Here is a 15445-nt window from a genome sequence, read left to right on the forward strand (position 1 = left end):
ATTGTTGAGGTATGGCCTCCAGGGGCTGGTGATGTGGTGCAACCAATGCAAGATGGCTGCACTGTTACTGCGTATTATCACAATACTGAATGAAATGGCTCCCCCGTCATGTTATGCTTTGGGTCACCAATGTAGTAGCTTTCCATATTAGGTGCAAGGATTGTACCAATAGTGGAGACAACATATTTATAAGACATTACTGCTTTTTGCTCATAACCCTACATACAAGACAGCCACATGCTACAAGGTTCTAAACCGAAACGACTTCTTTGGAGTCCACCCGGATATTGAACTCAACCAAGTTTGTGCTCTGGTTAGGGTATTACTCATGCCGGTGTCCCAATGACTATACTTACAAAGGACACACACACATTCATACCATACAGAGCCAAGAGAATAATCGAATTGGTTAACAGCAAATAGCTTAACCCTTAAGTTTTCAGAATCTCATATTTTCCAATTCCCAACAGATAATAATGACTTACAGGGGTCAGAAGTGGAGATGAATGGCCATACATTGATTGAGGTTCCATGTGTTTCTAGTCATTTAGATGGATAATAAACTGAGGTGGCAACAGCACACGGATGAGCTAACCAAAAAGCGCAATAATGTCTACTTTGCCCTTAGAAATCTCTGTCATTGTGCTGACCTGCAGACAAGATTGCTAGCATGCTTTGCATATTTCCTCAGTATTGCCCTAGGGCATGATCTGAACCAATGGAACTAAGGTCAAAAATATTTATCCTATAGAATCATATAGTAGGAATATGATGTGAAGTTATAACTGAACAACTTGAAAAAGCCTCTCCAGGGAACTAGAGTCTAACACTCCCATACCAATACAAGCCCCCACTCTGTAATGCTATTTGTGGTTAATAGAAAGAGGGAATTTAGGATGAACTTCACAATTCACTACCATAGTTCTAGAAATAATTTCCATACAGACTATGCATCCCATTCTAGGTTTCAGAATGGAGTCTTACACTGTGGTGAAATGTCACCAATAGACACCAGGCAGGAAATCAAAAATCCCCAAATGTTCAGAAAGAATGTAAAAGAGTAGCTCATTAGATAATCCTTGCAAAATTTCTCAGAACACTTGGACTCAGTTATGTAAATTCCAAACAACTCTAATGTTTGTATTAAACAGATCGTGACTGTGAAAGTATATCAACAACTGGGGACAGTCTGTGTAAATTAAATGCTTTGTTTGAAGTATTACATAAAAAGAGAAGCTGAGTAATGTAAGAGAAGAAGCAGTGGCTTTTTCTCCTAATATACAGATATGAAATAACCTAGAAGTAATTCCCATAATTGCCAGAGCATAATTTGTTATTAGTGTAGTAGCGTGCAGTGGCTGCTTCTGCCTGTTAATGTATAAACTGACTTTTTCCTCATCATTGAAAACTCTCAATATGGGGTTTATGAAATGTGATGTGTATGTGAGAGTGATTGATTGACTGAGTCAGTTGGTCAGTTAGTCAATCAGTCAATCATTTATTTATTTTTGGTCCTATAGATCATACAATTTGTACAGCAAAGCACACCATAACATAGGACTAGTCAATTTGAAAATTATGCTAAGATGGTGTATGATGAGAGATGACAGTAGTGGTACATAACTCACATAACAGAATACATATAGGATATATAGACAAAATATAAAAAAGGTGGGGTGTGATGAGAGATGACAGTGGTGGTACATACTACATATAGCAGAATACATACAAAAGGTACAGACCAAATATGAATAACATGCAATAATTAAATTATCTTACTAAGTAGAAATACTTACAAGTGAATAGACAGCTTATTACAAGTAATTAAAATTTTGTGGTACATACTTCACATAGCAGAATACATATGTGAGATACAGGACTGACAAAGGACCCAAACATATCTGTGTGAGAAGCAGTCAAGAGAATAGTGGAACTAGTATTACAACTAATTCACAGCAAACAACTTAATTAATAATATTGAAAAAGCACACTAATTTGCCCCTTGTGTCATGAATTATTATTTTTTGTTGCCTGGGTTTGGGGTTATTAGCCCATTGTCTAGCAGTACTACCTAGCAATCTGAAATGTAGATCACAAAAATAAATGGTGAAAGAAGTGGCAAATAAATGTGTTTAAATCAAATAATGACAACAACAGGTTGGAATATCAACAATATAAGGAAAAGAAAATTGCTACCCACTGTAAAGACGACATTGAGTCGCAGCCAGGCTTAACAAAAAGATTGTTACACATTTAGCGTTCAGCCAAAGCCTTCTTCAAAATAGAGAATACACACACATTGACACACAAGCAAGCACGCCTTACATACACATCACTGCCGTCTCTGACAGCTTGTGTTTTAAGCATAAATGAATTAACCAAGTACCCACTGTTAAATCAACGAAATTATTAACTCATAATTGTTGTGACAGTGCCACGACATTTAACAGTGCCGCCACGACAGTATGCGCAAACGGCGATAGAGGTGCTCCACAACTCGGCTGAGCGCGGGAGCGCCACCTAGCTACGAACGGCGCCGGCCGCATGTCACGGCACGGCAGTTGAATAAGAGATACTGAGTTGTTATCATGTAACAAGCTATTGTTTCTAAGTGAGTGTGTTTGAATATCCACGCAATGATTGGTGATTAAAGGTTATAACACTTTTTGGCGACGAGGATGGGATATTTTCACTGCATTGTCGATTTGTGTGTTCGTGACGGGGCAGACATGGAACAGCTTATGCAAGTGCTCATTGAACAACAAACTCAGCTGACAGCTGCTATTCAGGCACAACAAACACAGCTGATGGCTGCTATTCAGGCGTTGTCAACATCGCTTACTAATCGTCTGTCTTCCTCTTCTCCGGCTCCATTCCCTCCTTACGATAAGGCCGCTGAAGATTGGGGGGATTATGAGAAGCGTTTGCGGCAACACTTCTTGGCTTTTGGCGTTGTCGACGCTCCTATGTGTAAGTCGTTATTTCTATCTTGGATTTCCCCACTGCTCTATCAGCTGATATCTCAGTTAGCCCCTCTGTGGGAACCTGCCCCTCTATCCTTCCAAGAAATGTGTGACTTATTGTCTAACTATTACCGAAAAAACACGCACGTTGTTGCTGCCCGCGTGGCGTTCTACCGGTGTTGTAAACAGCCCCATCAATCTTACCGGTCTTGTGTGGTGGAACTACACGGTCTGAGTAGGAAATGTCAGTTTGTCATGGACACTCATCATGAATCTTATGCTGATTCAATGTTTAGGGATGCTATTCTACGGCTTGCTCCTGATAAAGAAGTTCTGCAATGTGCCCTACAACTGCCAAACCCGTCGTTGTCGGAAGTTCTAAGCATTGCTCAATCTTTTGAAGTGTCTCACGCAGCTGGCGCGCAAATAGACGCGTGGTGTGATGTAGGCGCTGTACAGTCAACTTTCAACACGGACAATTTGCCTGTTTCACTGGAGAACGAAGATGTGGCGGTGGTTCACTCGTGTAAACGACGTCGCGTTGGGCCGCAACGCTCGCAGCAAAAACAGCAACCACAGAAGCATGTTCGTTCCACACTTGCTTCTTGTCCATGTTGTTTCATACAGCATGATCGGGCCGCGTGTCCAAAATGTTGGCCCACATGTAATTCATGTAGGAAAAAAGGCCACATTGCTTCTGTGTATCATTCCCCTAAAGTACCTGTCGACGAGGACGAGGCATCGGACATGGATGTTAACTGTGTGCTTTCTCAAACAAATAAGTTGTTTATTACTGTTTGTGTTCTGGATAAAGACATTAACATGCAAGTGGACACTGGCTCTGCAGTAACTCTCATTAATTCTCGCACATATTTGGAGTTGGGCTCCCCTCCCTTGTCTCCAGTTACGCAAAATCTGAGAACTTATAATAAACAGAAAATTCCTATCATTGGCCAGTTTGATGCTTCCACTGCCTACAAGTCTGTTGTTAGGCCCCTCACGTTTTATGTGGTGGATCATGCGGGCACTGAAAACCTGTTCGGTTATGATGCTTTCCAGTTGTTCGGGTTCTCTATTGATGATGAGATGCACCTCATATCTGAGGATATTCCGTATCAACAGCTGGATGGATTGTGTTCTGAATTTTCGTCCGTGTTCTCTGCTGATCTGGGTCGTGCCAAGGATTTTGAAGCCAACATTCCTCTTAAAGCTACAGCTCACCCTAAGTTTTTCCGGGCACGCCCTATTCTGGTGGCGTTGCGTGCACCTGTCAAGGCTGAGATAGACAGGTTAACAGCTTCAGGGATTCTCCTGCCTGTTACCTCAAGCGAATGGGCATCGCCAATCGTGGTGGTTTCTAAACCAAACGGGAGTCTGTGATTGTGTGGTGATTTTAAAGCCACTGTCAATGCTCAGAGCCTCATTGACACTTGTCCTCTTCCCCGTCCTGAGGAGTTATTTACCAAGCTCGCTGGGGGCCAGTTCTTTTCCAAACTTGACTTATCGGAGGCGTACCATCAGTTGCCGTTGGATGCTTCTTCCAAGGAATTTCTCGTCATCAACACTCCTTGTGGGTTGTATCAGTACCAGCGGTTACTATTTGGTGTCGCTAGCGCGTCGGCCATTTTTCAGCGGTTTTTGGAACAGCTCACGGCTTCCGTTCCCGGCTGCATAAACTATCTGGATGACATTGTTGTTACAGGGGCCTCCACTGAGGAGCACCTTCGCAATTTGCGTTCACTGTTTCGGGTTTTGCATTCAGCTGGGTTGAGGTGCAATCTGGACAAGTCACAGTTCTTCCAACCCTCCATTGTGTATCTTGGTTTCCACTTGTCCCGTGAGGGTATATGTCCTCTACGTCAGCATGTTGCGGCCATTAACGATCTACCCCGGCCGTCTACGGTCAAAGAACTTCAGGCGTTTCTAGGCAAGATTGCTTATTATCACAAATTCATTCCATCCGCGGCGGCGGTAGCTCATCCTCTGCATCAACTGTTACGCAAAAACGTCCCTTTCTGTTGGTCCGACGAGTGTGAGCAGGCTTTTGTCCACCTGAAGGCTCATTTGCAGTCGGCGCCTTGTCTTGCCACATTCTGTCTGGGTCAGCACTTGGTTCTGGCAACTGACGCGTCACAGTATGGCCTAGGGGCTGTTCTCGCCCATCGGTATGAGGATGGGTTGGAATGACCCATTGCCTATGCTTCCAAGACCCTCAACGATGCGCAATGGCGTTACTCTCAAATCGAAAAGGAGGCGCTCGCTATCATTTATGCTCTAAAAAAGTTCAGCGTTTTTTTGTATGGTTCGAAGTTTCACCTCATCACCGACCACAAGCCGCTGGTGTCTCTGTTCAGCCCATCAGCATCGCTTCCGGATAAGGCTGCTCACTGCCTGCAACATTGGGCCTTATACTTGTCTCGTTTTCACTATGAGATTCACTATCGCCCCATGGCCCAGCACGCCAATGCTGACACATTGTCGCGATTGCTGATGGGCCCCGACCCGGTTTTCGATCACGATGAACTACTCTGTTTCCACATTGATGAGGAAGAACGTCGTGCGGTTGAGGGTTTTCCACTTACAGGTTCGCAGGTCGCGTCGGCTACTGCGCGGGACCCGGTCCTGCGTCAGATGATCGGTTTTGTTCAACGGGGTTGGCCGGGCAGGACCAAGGGCCGGGCATCAGATCCCCTTTGCAACTACCATGCCTTGCGCCTTCATCTGTCTGTTCGTGATGGTGTTGTTCTTCTGGCCACGGATGGTGCATCTCCACCGGTCATGGTGCCAGCCTCTCTTTGTACAGATGTTCTCAAACTGTTGCATGAAGGCCATTGGGGTATTTCTCAGACTAAGTCCCTGGCCCGCAGGCACGTTTATTGGCCCGGTATTGATTCAGACATTGCCCACATGGTTGCTGCGTGTGGTCAGTGTGCTCAACAACTGGCTATACCTCGTACTATGCCCTCTCCGTGGCCTGATCCGGTGCAGCCATGGGAACGGGTGCACGCTGACTTTGCCGGCCCCTTCCTCGGTACTTATTGGCTACTGTTGATTGACGCCTTCTCGAAGTTTCCGTTTGTTGTTCGATGTCCGTCGCCCACCACTGCGGCGACGACGCTGGCTTTGTCCAAAATCTTTGCGCTAGAAGGTCTTCCATCCACGATCGCCACAGACAATGGCCCTCAGCTCTCTTCGCAGGCCTTCCGTGATTTTTGTACTGGACAAGGGATTCATCATGTTACAGCACCGCCCTTCCATCTGCAATCGAATGGGGAGGTCGAGCGCCTTGTCCACACTTTCAAAAGCCAGATGAAAAAATTCCTTAGTGATTTTTCCACAGATGACGCTCTGCTGCAATTTCTGAGTTCTTATTGCTTCACGCCTCTGGGTGATCGCAGCCCTGCTGAACTCTTGCATGGCCGCCAACCGCGCACTCTACTGCACCTGCTTCACCCTGTCAGGCCTTGTGCTGTGTCCCCTAGTGCGGGAAAATACTCGGTGGGTGCCGACGTGTGGGCACGAGGGTATGGATCTCGCCCTAAATGGATTCCAGGGGTGGTCAAGGCTCTTCGCGGCCGCCGGCTTTGTGAAATACCTACGGACGACGGCATGGTTATTCGCCATTACGACCAGATGTGCCCACGAGTGGTAGCCACGCCGGTGCCACCGCCCCTCCACCGCCGCTTCCTTCGCCTCCACCAGCCCGAGAAGCCAGTCCTATCACTGCTGCTGATCTACCGTACATGTTGATGCAGCCGTTTCTGAGTACGCCGGAACCGGCCCCAGTCGCGACGCCGCCTTCTCTGGGACCCATCTCACTGGAGCACACCCCCAGGTCCACGACACCTATGGATGCTGCTCCGGAGTTTTCACCCATCATCTCATCCAGGAGGCACATTCCATGCACGAGCTTCCGTCCTGGACATTTTCGACCATACACTCGTGTCTCTCCGCGGGATCTTCTCAGGGCCTCACAAGAGGCCATGGATGTCTCCGCACTATGCATGTCTCCAAGGAAGTGAGTGTGTTTTTTTTTTTTCAAGGGGGGAAAAGTGTTGTGACAGTGCCACGAAATTTAACAGTGCCGCCACGACAGTATGTGCAAACGGCGATAGAGGCGCTCCGCAAGTCGGCTGAGCGCGGGAGCGCCACCTAGCTACGAACGGCGCCGGCCGCATGTCACGGCACGGCAGTCAAATAAGAGATACTGAGTTGTTATCATGTAACGAGCTATTGTTTCTAAGTGAGTGTGTTTGAATATCCATGCAATTATTGGTGATTAAAGGTTATAACAGTAATCTTACTCATACTACTCAGTTCCAAATAAAGAGAATTGATTTACAGTCCCAGACAATTAGAACTGATTTAAAAATATCTGTAAAAGCACTCAATGGACATTCACTAGATGTGTGTAAAATTCCTAGAAATTTAGATGGACAAAATTAAGGTGGCACAATCAAGAATAAGTTAGCTGAAGAGATCAGTTCTACCTGGTTTGCAGTTACAAATCTTTCTCACTATTTTGACCTGTACACAGGGTTTTTGACGTACTTTCACATAATACTACTCTATGGCTCAATCATAGGTAGCAAAAGAAAACTATTGAACAATGGAAAATCCAGTATTGTGAGAAGGAAAATTGTCACTCACCATATAGTGGAGATGCTGAGTCGCAGATAGGCACAACAAAAAGTTATCTATTATAAAGAAGCATTCACTAAGACTGTTTTCTGTGGTTGATAGCTGAACATTTTGCAGAAGCCTCTCCAGACTTATATGTCTTGTATTTGCTCTCTAATGGTGTTTTTGATTGCTAATAAGAGTGAATTCCAAAGAGATTTTGCATCCCTGTCTTAGGTTCAGATCAGAGTTATACATTCTAGTGCTAAAAGACTTAACCAGTTCCTGGAAAAGATGTAAGGCAGGAAATTGGACCCTCCTCCCTCCCTCCCCCTCCCCCAAGATATTTAAATTTTGAGCAACAGTACCATATTAGCCATTCCTTGTATAATTTATCAAAATATTTTTCACTCAGGGGTGTAAACTCCAGTTAACACTAATGTTCCTATTGGTTTTAAATATTCCAGTATATGGACAATTGATAACTTTCACCGAATCAGTAAAATAATGTTTAGTAAGAAATGGATCACAACAGTTGAGTCATTTAAGAGGAAGAACACTGTTGCTACTTTTGACCTAATACATAAAAAATATGATGTAAAGTGCATTAAAGAAAAGTAATCTAGAAGCAATTCCCATAGTTAATAATGTTAGTAGGTTGAGAGTAGTTGTAGTAGTAGTGGGGATATTGGTGTGTAAGTACGTCTCATCCACAGTGACCAACAAGGAGCCTGGTGGTAATGGGACAGGAGCTGTAGAAAGGCAGTGAAGGAAGAATGGGATGTTACAGACAATAGTTTGGAGGTGTCTGTCAACAAAGGCAGAGGTTCATTCTGTGGGAATATGGCATGCAGCCACAATGGTATGCTCAATAGAGAGACTTGTTTTTGTAGAGCAGATTAAAGGTAGGAGTGAGTGGGGTTGCTGGTATGAGGAGGAAGAAGATGGATTCCAGTGTCGGATTTTCGGATAGATGCAAGGTCTTGAGGAGCTGCTGGAGGTCCTGTTAGTCTTCTTGAGATTGTAGTTGTAAGGTTTGTATGCAGAGGTGTGGAACAGTTGGTGGAGGCACTCAGCCACACAATCACCATGATTCATGGCCATGGTGGAGCCTTTGTCTGCGGCAAGGATGATAAGGCCTCGATTGTTTTTCAGATCACAGATAGCAGAGTGTTCTGTAGGAGTGATGCTGGACTGACTAAGGGGGTTTTAGGAAAGAAAGGTGAGGCCAGGTGAGAAGTGAAGAAGTCTTGAAAGATTGCCAGGGATGACTGGATGGAAGGCCGTGCAGAGTGACTGTATGGTTAGAGGCGCCATGTCATGAATTACGTGGCCCCTCCCGCCGGATGTTCGAGTACTCCCTCGGGCATGGGTGTGTGTGCTGTTCTTAGCATAAGTTAGTTTACGTAGTGTGTAAGTCTGGGGACCGATGACCTCAGCTGTTTGGTCCCTTAGGAATTCACACACATTTGAACTGGATGGAAGGGGAGAAGGATGATAGTTGGAGGGAGATTGGAACTGTTCTGTGTGGGGTTTTGGATAGTCGTTGTCAGTAGCATGTGTGGCGAAGAAAATGTTTCCACTGTAGAGAATGAGTAAAAGAAAAAAAATATCATTTACAATTCCAGCATAGCTAAACTTAGGTTTTGGGCTAATTTTAAGGCCTTCAGGAAGTACTGGGGCTTCTACAGCAGCCAGAGTTTTGGCAGAAAGATTGATAACAATGTTATGGGATGGGTATTCAGGAGCAATGTGTTTCATGGAAGGTGGAGGAAGTTTTTGAGGAAGTGGAAGGTGGAATAAGTCAGCCAGGTATAGTCAGGAAGCTATGAGGCACTTATAATTTTAGATGTTGACATTATCATAGATTTTGGACCTAATATATTTCACCATGTGCTTCTACTTTGATTTGCAGTTTTCACTTTTCTTGGAGTACGTACAGTAATGATATGTTATTTGCCAATCCACCTGTGCATTACGGTATGAAAATTTTTACAATATAATTTTTTCTAGAATGAATAAGCTAGCAGGTGTGATCCTGCTTGGCACTGGAGGTGTTATACCACCACAAGGTGTAGAATATATGGAGACATCTTGTGTTATAAAGGAAAAGAAGACCATACATCCCTTCGCATATCGGACTCATACGCACAGCCTAGGTAAGAGACAACTCTGAAGTTAGTATCTTTCTACTGTAATTAATATATAAAATAGACATCAAATGTAAGTAATAATTTCAGTTAAATTATATAGGGTGTTCAAAAAGTAATAAACATTATAGGGAAATGACTAATTTACAAAAATTTTTGAAAATGGCCTCCACTCCAGGATTTATATTTACTTATTTTATTTATTTATTTGGATTTTTTTGCATGGAGCCATCAATATGGTGGCTATTGCAAAAATCAGGTACAGTTACAAACATAAAGTACATTTAGATCTTACTCTTACAGGTAGTAATTAAACAGTAAATTGATGCTTATCAAAATACATTGCATCTTACACATATTAATGCAGCCAATTATTTTTTATGCATTATTTTACAGCTCTTAAACTTAACCATTTAAAATTCATTGAGTGAATAGAGACACTTTTCAATTAAGAATTCTTTTAGTTTTGATCTGAATTGCTTTTGTTACTGTTTCTCATGGACTCTGGCAGTTTATTATACGAGCACCATATCAGTCCATTAGTACATGGGCTCTGGTCTATCATTTTTAATCTTGTTCTTTGTCAGTAGTAATTCTCTTTGGACCCAGTGTTGTGGTCATGTATATCACTACATTTAGTTACTTCAGTTTTCTGTGAGACAAAAAAAGTAATTAATTTATAAAGATACAAAGAGTACTTGTGTTGTCTGAAAACATCATGGCAAGAGTCTTTATAGTGTAGTCCATGTGAAATCCTTAACCCTATTTTTTGTAGCAATAGTACTCTGTTAAGGTAATGGCCGCAGCACAACCCCATAATTCTATGCAGTAGCTAAGACGGGGATAGATTGTCCCATAATACACAATTTTGTGTGAGTGGGCACCATTTTGGACATTTGACTAATAAGATACAGCCCATTGCTGACTTTTTTACATACAGTGTTAATGTGGCTAATCCACTGGAGGTTTGAGTTCAGATGGACCCCTAGAAATTTACACTTGTTTGCTTTCTCTGCCACTATGCCGCATAACTCATTTACGCATGAGTGGTGTGAGCTCTCAGTTATAAATATTAGCATCTGGGATTAATTTACATCGACCTTTAATCCTTGTGCATGAAAATACTTTAAACACTTGTGCAATCACATATGGGCTACAGAAGCTAGGTAGGTGTGACTCAAAAAATGTCCAGCTGCCATATCAGTCAACTTTTCTAGTGTTTGGTTTTCAGGCAACTAGTTTTGGCTGCATCTACCAAATTCCTGTTTTCTAGAATGTGTAGTATGGCCATTTGATGTTGGGCTTAGTTGGTGCGTATAGTAGGTGAAAATGTATACTCTTTCTGTAATCTGTAATCCTGTTCTTCCTCAGTTCTGCGTGTCACAAGTTTCACCCAACCATCTGCAAATATTTCTCATTTAGTAATTATCATTTCTGAAAGGTTCTTGAAATTTCTTATGTTTGCGTGAATGTGTAAGGGTTTTGTCTTATCTACTTCTGATAAAGGGCTTACCATAGTCTGTTAGCTGAATAGTATGTAACAGTCTTTTTCATGGTACATGTCTACCATTCGATGTCTCCTCTCTGTGGTGAGTAGCAATCTGTCCTTTTCATAATGTTGTTATTCCATTATTCCATACTAGATTTTTCATAGCTTGAAATTACTCATCACCATCTTTGGATTGGTCAGGTAATACAACTGCATTAAAGTAAGTTATATGCTTTCCGTAGTGATATTTTCCCAGAGCTATAGTACAAAAACATGAATCCTTATTGGATTACATGGGTAATGGCTTAAAGCATGAATATTCCAGGGAGTTTCTGTTAAATGCAAGCTTTTGCAGTATCTTAAATTAATTTCTATTAACTGCTTGTGAATTGGTCAGATTGTAATGTCATGGTCCATGAAACTTTTGCATTCCTGATGTTTGGTCCAGAGCTATCTTGGACATTTTCAGAGGTGTCCTGGTTCCACTTAGTCTTGCTAACTGATGGGTTGATCATCAGGGAATGACTTAAATACCATGAAAATGGGACATGGTAGAAGCTGAATCGTGATCAACAGAGACAATCCTTGTCAAAGGTGAAACTTTTCTATTGAACTATCACCTGTCAGAGATAACACCAATCTATCGATACTGTAGGGCTACAATCCATATGTCACCAAGTTTCGTGGTTCTTCTTTTCTTTTAAAATTACGAGGTGTGGCTAGAAAAAAACCGGACTAGTACTGGTGAAACAATAAAACGAATGCAATAAGGCTGAAAGTCGCGTGGCCTGTCACGTGACTCTCGCTCCGCCTACTGCTCGAGTTTCATCTGCCTCCTGCACTCAGTCTGCCCGTGGCGTCTGTTTTAAGTAGTTGACGTTTTGTCTGTGCGTCGGAAAATGTTGAGTGTACAGAAAGAACAGCGTGTTAACATCAAATTTTGTTTCAAACTAGGAAAATCTGCAAGTGAAACATTTGTAATGTTACAACAAGTGTACGGTGATGATTGTTTATCGCGAACACAAGTGTTTGAGTGGTTTAAACGATTTAAAGATGGCCGCGAAGACACCAGTGATGACACTCGCACTGGCAGACCATTGTCAGCAAAAACTGATGCAAACATGAAAAAATCGGTAAACTTGTTCGACAAGACAACAAGTCAACTCCTGTTAACTCAGACACTGCTCTGATTGTTAAACGGCGATCTTGTCTAACAAGTTTACCGATTTTTTCAATGTTTACATCAGTTTTTGCTGACAATGGTCTGCCAGTGCGAGTGTCATCACTGGTGTCTTTGCGGTCATCTTTAAATCGTTTAAACCACTCAAACATTTGTGTTCACGATAAACAATCATTGCCGTACACTTGTTGTAACATTACAAACGTTTCACTTGCAGATTTTCCTAGTTTGAAACAAAATTTGATGTTAACACGCTGTTCTTTCTGTACACTCAACATTTTCCGACGCACAGACAAAAGTCAACAACTTAAAACAGACGCCACGGGCAGACTGAGTGCAGGAGGCAGATGAAACTCGAGCAGTAGGCGGAGTGAGAGTCACGTGACAGGCCACGCGACTTTCAGCCTTATTGCATTCGTTTTATTGTTTCACCAGTACTAGTCTGGTTTTTTTCTAGCCACACCTCGTATCTCCATGTTTCTATAGATTGATGGGTTCTCTGCCTAGCTATTGTGCTAGTAGGGAGTGTGATTGTGGGGGAGTGGAGCTTGGTGGTTGTTTTTCTGTACTAATGTCAGTGTTATTAAAAAAAAGCACAATCTGTACATCACACTTCTTTGTAACAGCAATTTCACTGTAACTGATCACAATGCATTTTAATCTCTAGATGTATTTAATCACATATGGCGATAAGAAAACAAATCTTTCATCTTACAATTGGTAGTAAAAAATATGGCTCACTGTAATCTTTCAGGTACATTATATTAAGTCACAATCATTCACCAAAAGTGATAACAGAACTGAATTCTGATGACCAGTTTCAAAACAAAGAATGTTATGACAAATATTTAAAGTTGCAGCAACAGAAATTTCGTAACAAGTGGTACTTACCCCTTAAGAATCACAAGACATTTACAAATAGGTAGCAATTTCTTTAAAAATAAATCTTTGGCACAAAACTCTCTAAAATGACACATGACAAATATAGATCAGTTAACTTGGCACATACTGAATCTTGAAATATCCTTGGCACAACTGGCACACCAAAATTTACACAATTAAATGGTGCTGACCTTAGATGAATAGCTTTCACATATATTGCTCCATCTGTTAAAATCAATCTCTGCACTATTATAAATAATCAAATGGTGGCAAGCTTCATAAATTACTCTCTCAGTAAAATGTCACAGCCCTTTGCATCACTTAAGACTTGTGGTTATAAGCACATGTTAGTGAAAGACAAGCCAAACTTAATGCTAATTTTAAAATGGGGGGACTAACAAGAAAGAATGCAGGCATTCAAAACAAGCCCCTCAATTATACTAGAGATTAATGCAATAACACACACAGTTTAACAAGAACATCAGCACATGTCAGGAAACAACATTAACTCAACCACCAAATGACCCAAACATGACAGGAAGGATGCAGTTAAAAGGACAATGCTGTAACAAACCACAGTGACACCCAAAACAATGTTGCTCGTACATTGGTCAACCAGAATGTCTACAAAGTGACATAACTCACACTGAGGAGCCACACCTTATGTATCCATCGCACTGCTGTACCATCCTGTGGCAGTAAAGAGGAATACAGACTAAATAGCCCCTACCAAAACAGAATGCATAACTCTGGTGATCACTGGCACAGCAGCTATTTATCTACTTGCGAATGAAGCTGAGCACCCTCCTGACAAAATCGTGTCACATCAGAATATGACAGGCATAGCATCCACCAGGGCACCTTACTCTGTAAAAAGCAGAGATACAGGGAAACATCCAGTCAGCTCATACTCATTGCCTGTAGCTTGGTACTGCCCTTGGTGCTCACTGGTTGCATGTCTGTAACTACAGTGTAGACTGGCTGCTCACCGACCAACTCCAGCAGACAGTGTGTTCACTTTTTCATTCCTAGGCAGACTGCTTGCTAAGATTCTGCACTAGCTGATGCTGCTTCACTTCCTGCTTGGCTATAGAAAAGAAGCCAAACAGCAACTGCAGCAAGGCTGCTCTGACATTGACAAGCATAGATGTTCGTGGAATGGCTCAGTCATGGACAATAGTTTGTCATTGCAGGTAAAATTTTGGTTCAGAAAACTTCAATTTGTGGTTTTAGGAGCACCTCTGAAAATGTTCAGTGACTCTGTGAACAAAAGGTCAAGAACAAAAAGATTTCATAGACCACGACTTTAAAACCTGAAACATTCATCAGCAAATAAGGTAACCAGTCATGAAAAACTTTGTCGTGTGAAAATGTATGTTGTTTTCATTGGTCTTAGATGTAAGTTTTCTTATGATTATTGGTTGTTTTCCAGGCCGTGTTGTGTCAGGGTATCGAGTACGTGAAGATTCATCTGGTAGAGACCACTGGACCCTGCTAGGAAAGCGTGATCCACTCACACCACAGATGTTCTACCCGGTTGTCAATACAGAACCCATACATCATGGTGACAGACTGGTAAACTATATACAATAATTCTTATTGATGTTCTGAATGCTGGGAAAGTATTTTTGTATATTTTGCTTTGCATGTGTTGGAGATTAGTAGCATGCAAGTCATAGTCACCCTTTTTTCATTCTGCAGATATAGTTATTGTTGCATAAGTAGTTCTTGAAAAGCAGATTATCTGTGTAAGAAACTAAATACTTCAAGAAATATTTTATTGCTGTTCATTTGGCTAAATTAATAAAGGGATGAGAATTAATCCCTCCCCACCCACTCCTTTGTTCAAATGTTGGATTTTTTAATAGATCTTCCGTTTAATCACAATATACGAGGGTTGTCCACAAAGTAAGTTCCGTTTCTATTTCTATCTGCGGCAGCACTATGATCGCAGTTCCGAGCATGCACAACAGTTACTCTAACTCGAGGAGAAGTCATTACGCCATTTTCAGATCACTGCCGCTGACGTATGCTGTGTAGTGCTTCTTTATAATGTCAGCCGTAATTGAAAATGCTACCACGTGTGAAATCAGATCTGTAATTCGTCTTCTAAATGCAAAGTAATTTAAACCAAAGGAAATTCATCAGCAAATCTGTGAGG

General features: G+C 42.1%; 1 protein-coding gene across 1 annotated transcript in view; it reads left to right on the forward strand.

Annotated features, from left to right (window-relative positions):
* Window positions 1-15445, forward strand: part of LOC126483761 (peptidylglycine alpha-hydroxylating monooxygenase) — a 222054-nt gene that overhangs the window by 180320 nt on the left and 26289 nt on the right. Inside the window, exons 7-8 of the mRNA XM_050106907.1 lie at window positions 9597-9742; window positions 14717-14859. Of these exons, the coding sequence (XP_049962864.1) occupies window positions 9597-9742; window positions 14717-14859 (289 nt within the window). The remainder of the gene's footprint in view (window positions 1-9596; window positions 9743-14716; window positions 14860-15445) is intronic.

The sequence above is a fragment of the Schistocerca serialis genome, chromosome 6, assembly GCF_023864345.2.
Source record: "Schistocerca serialis cubense isolate TAMUIC-IGC-003099 chromosome 6, iqSchSeri2.2, whole genome shotgun sequence".
Taxonomy (NCBI): domain Eukaryota; kingdom Metazoa; phylum Arthropoda; class Insecta; order Orthoptera; family Acrididae; genus Schistocerca; species Schistocerca serialis.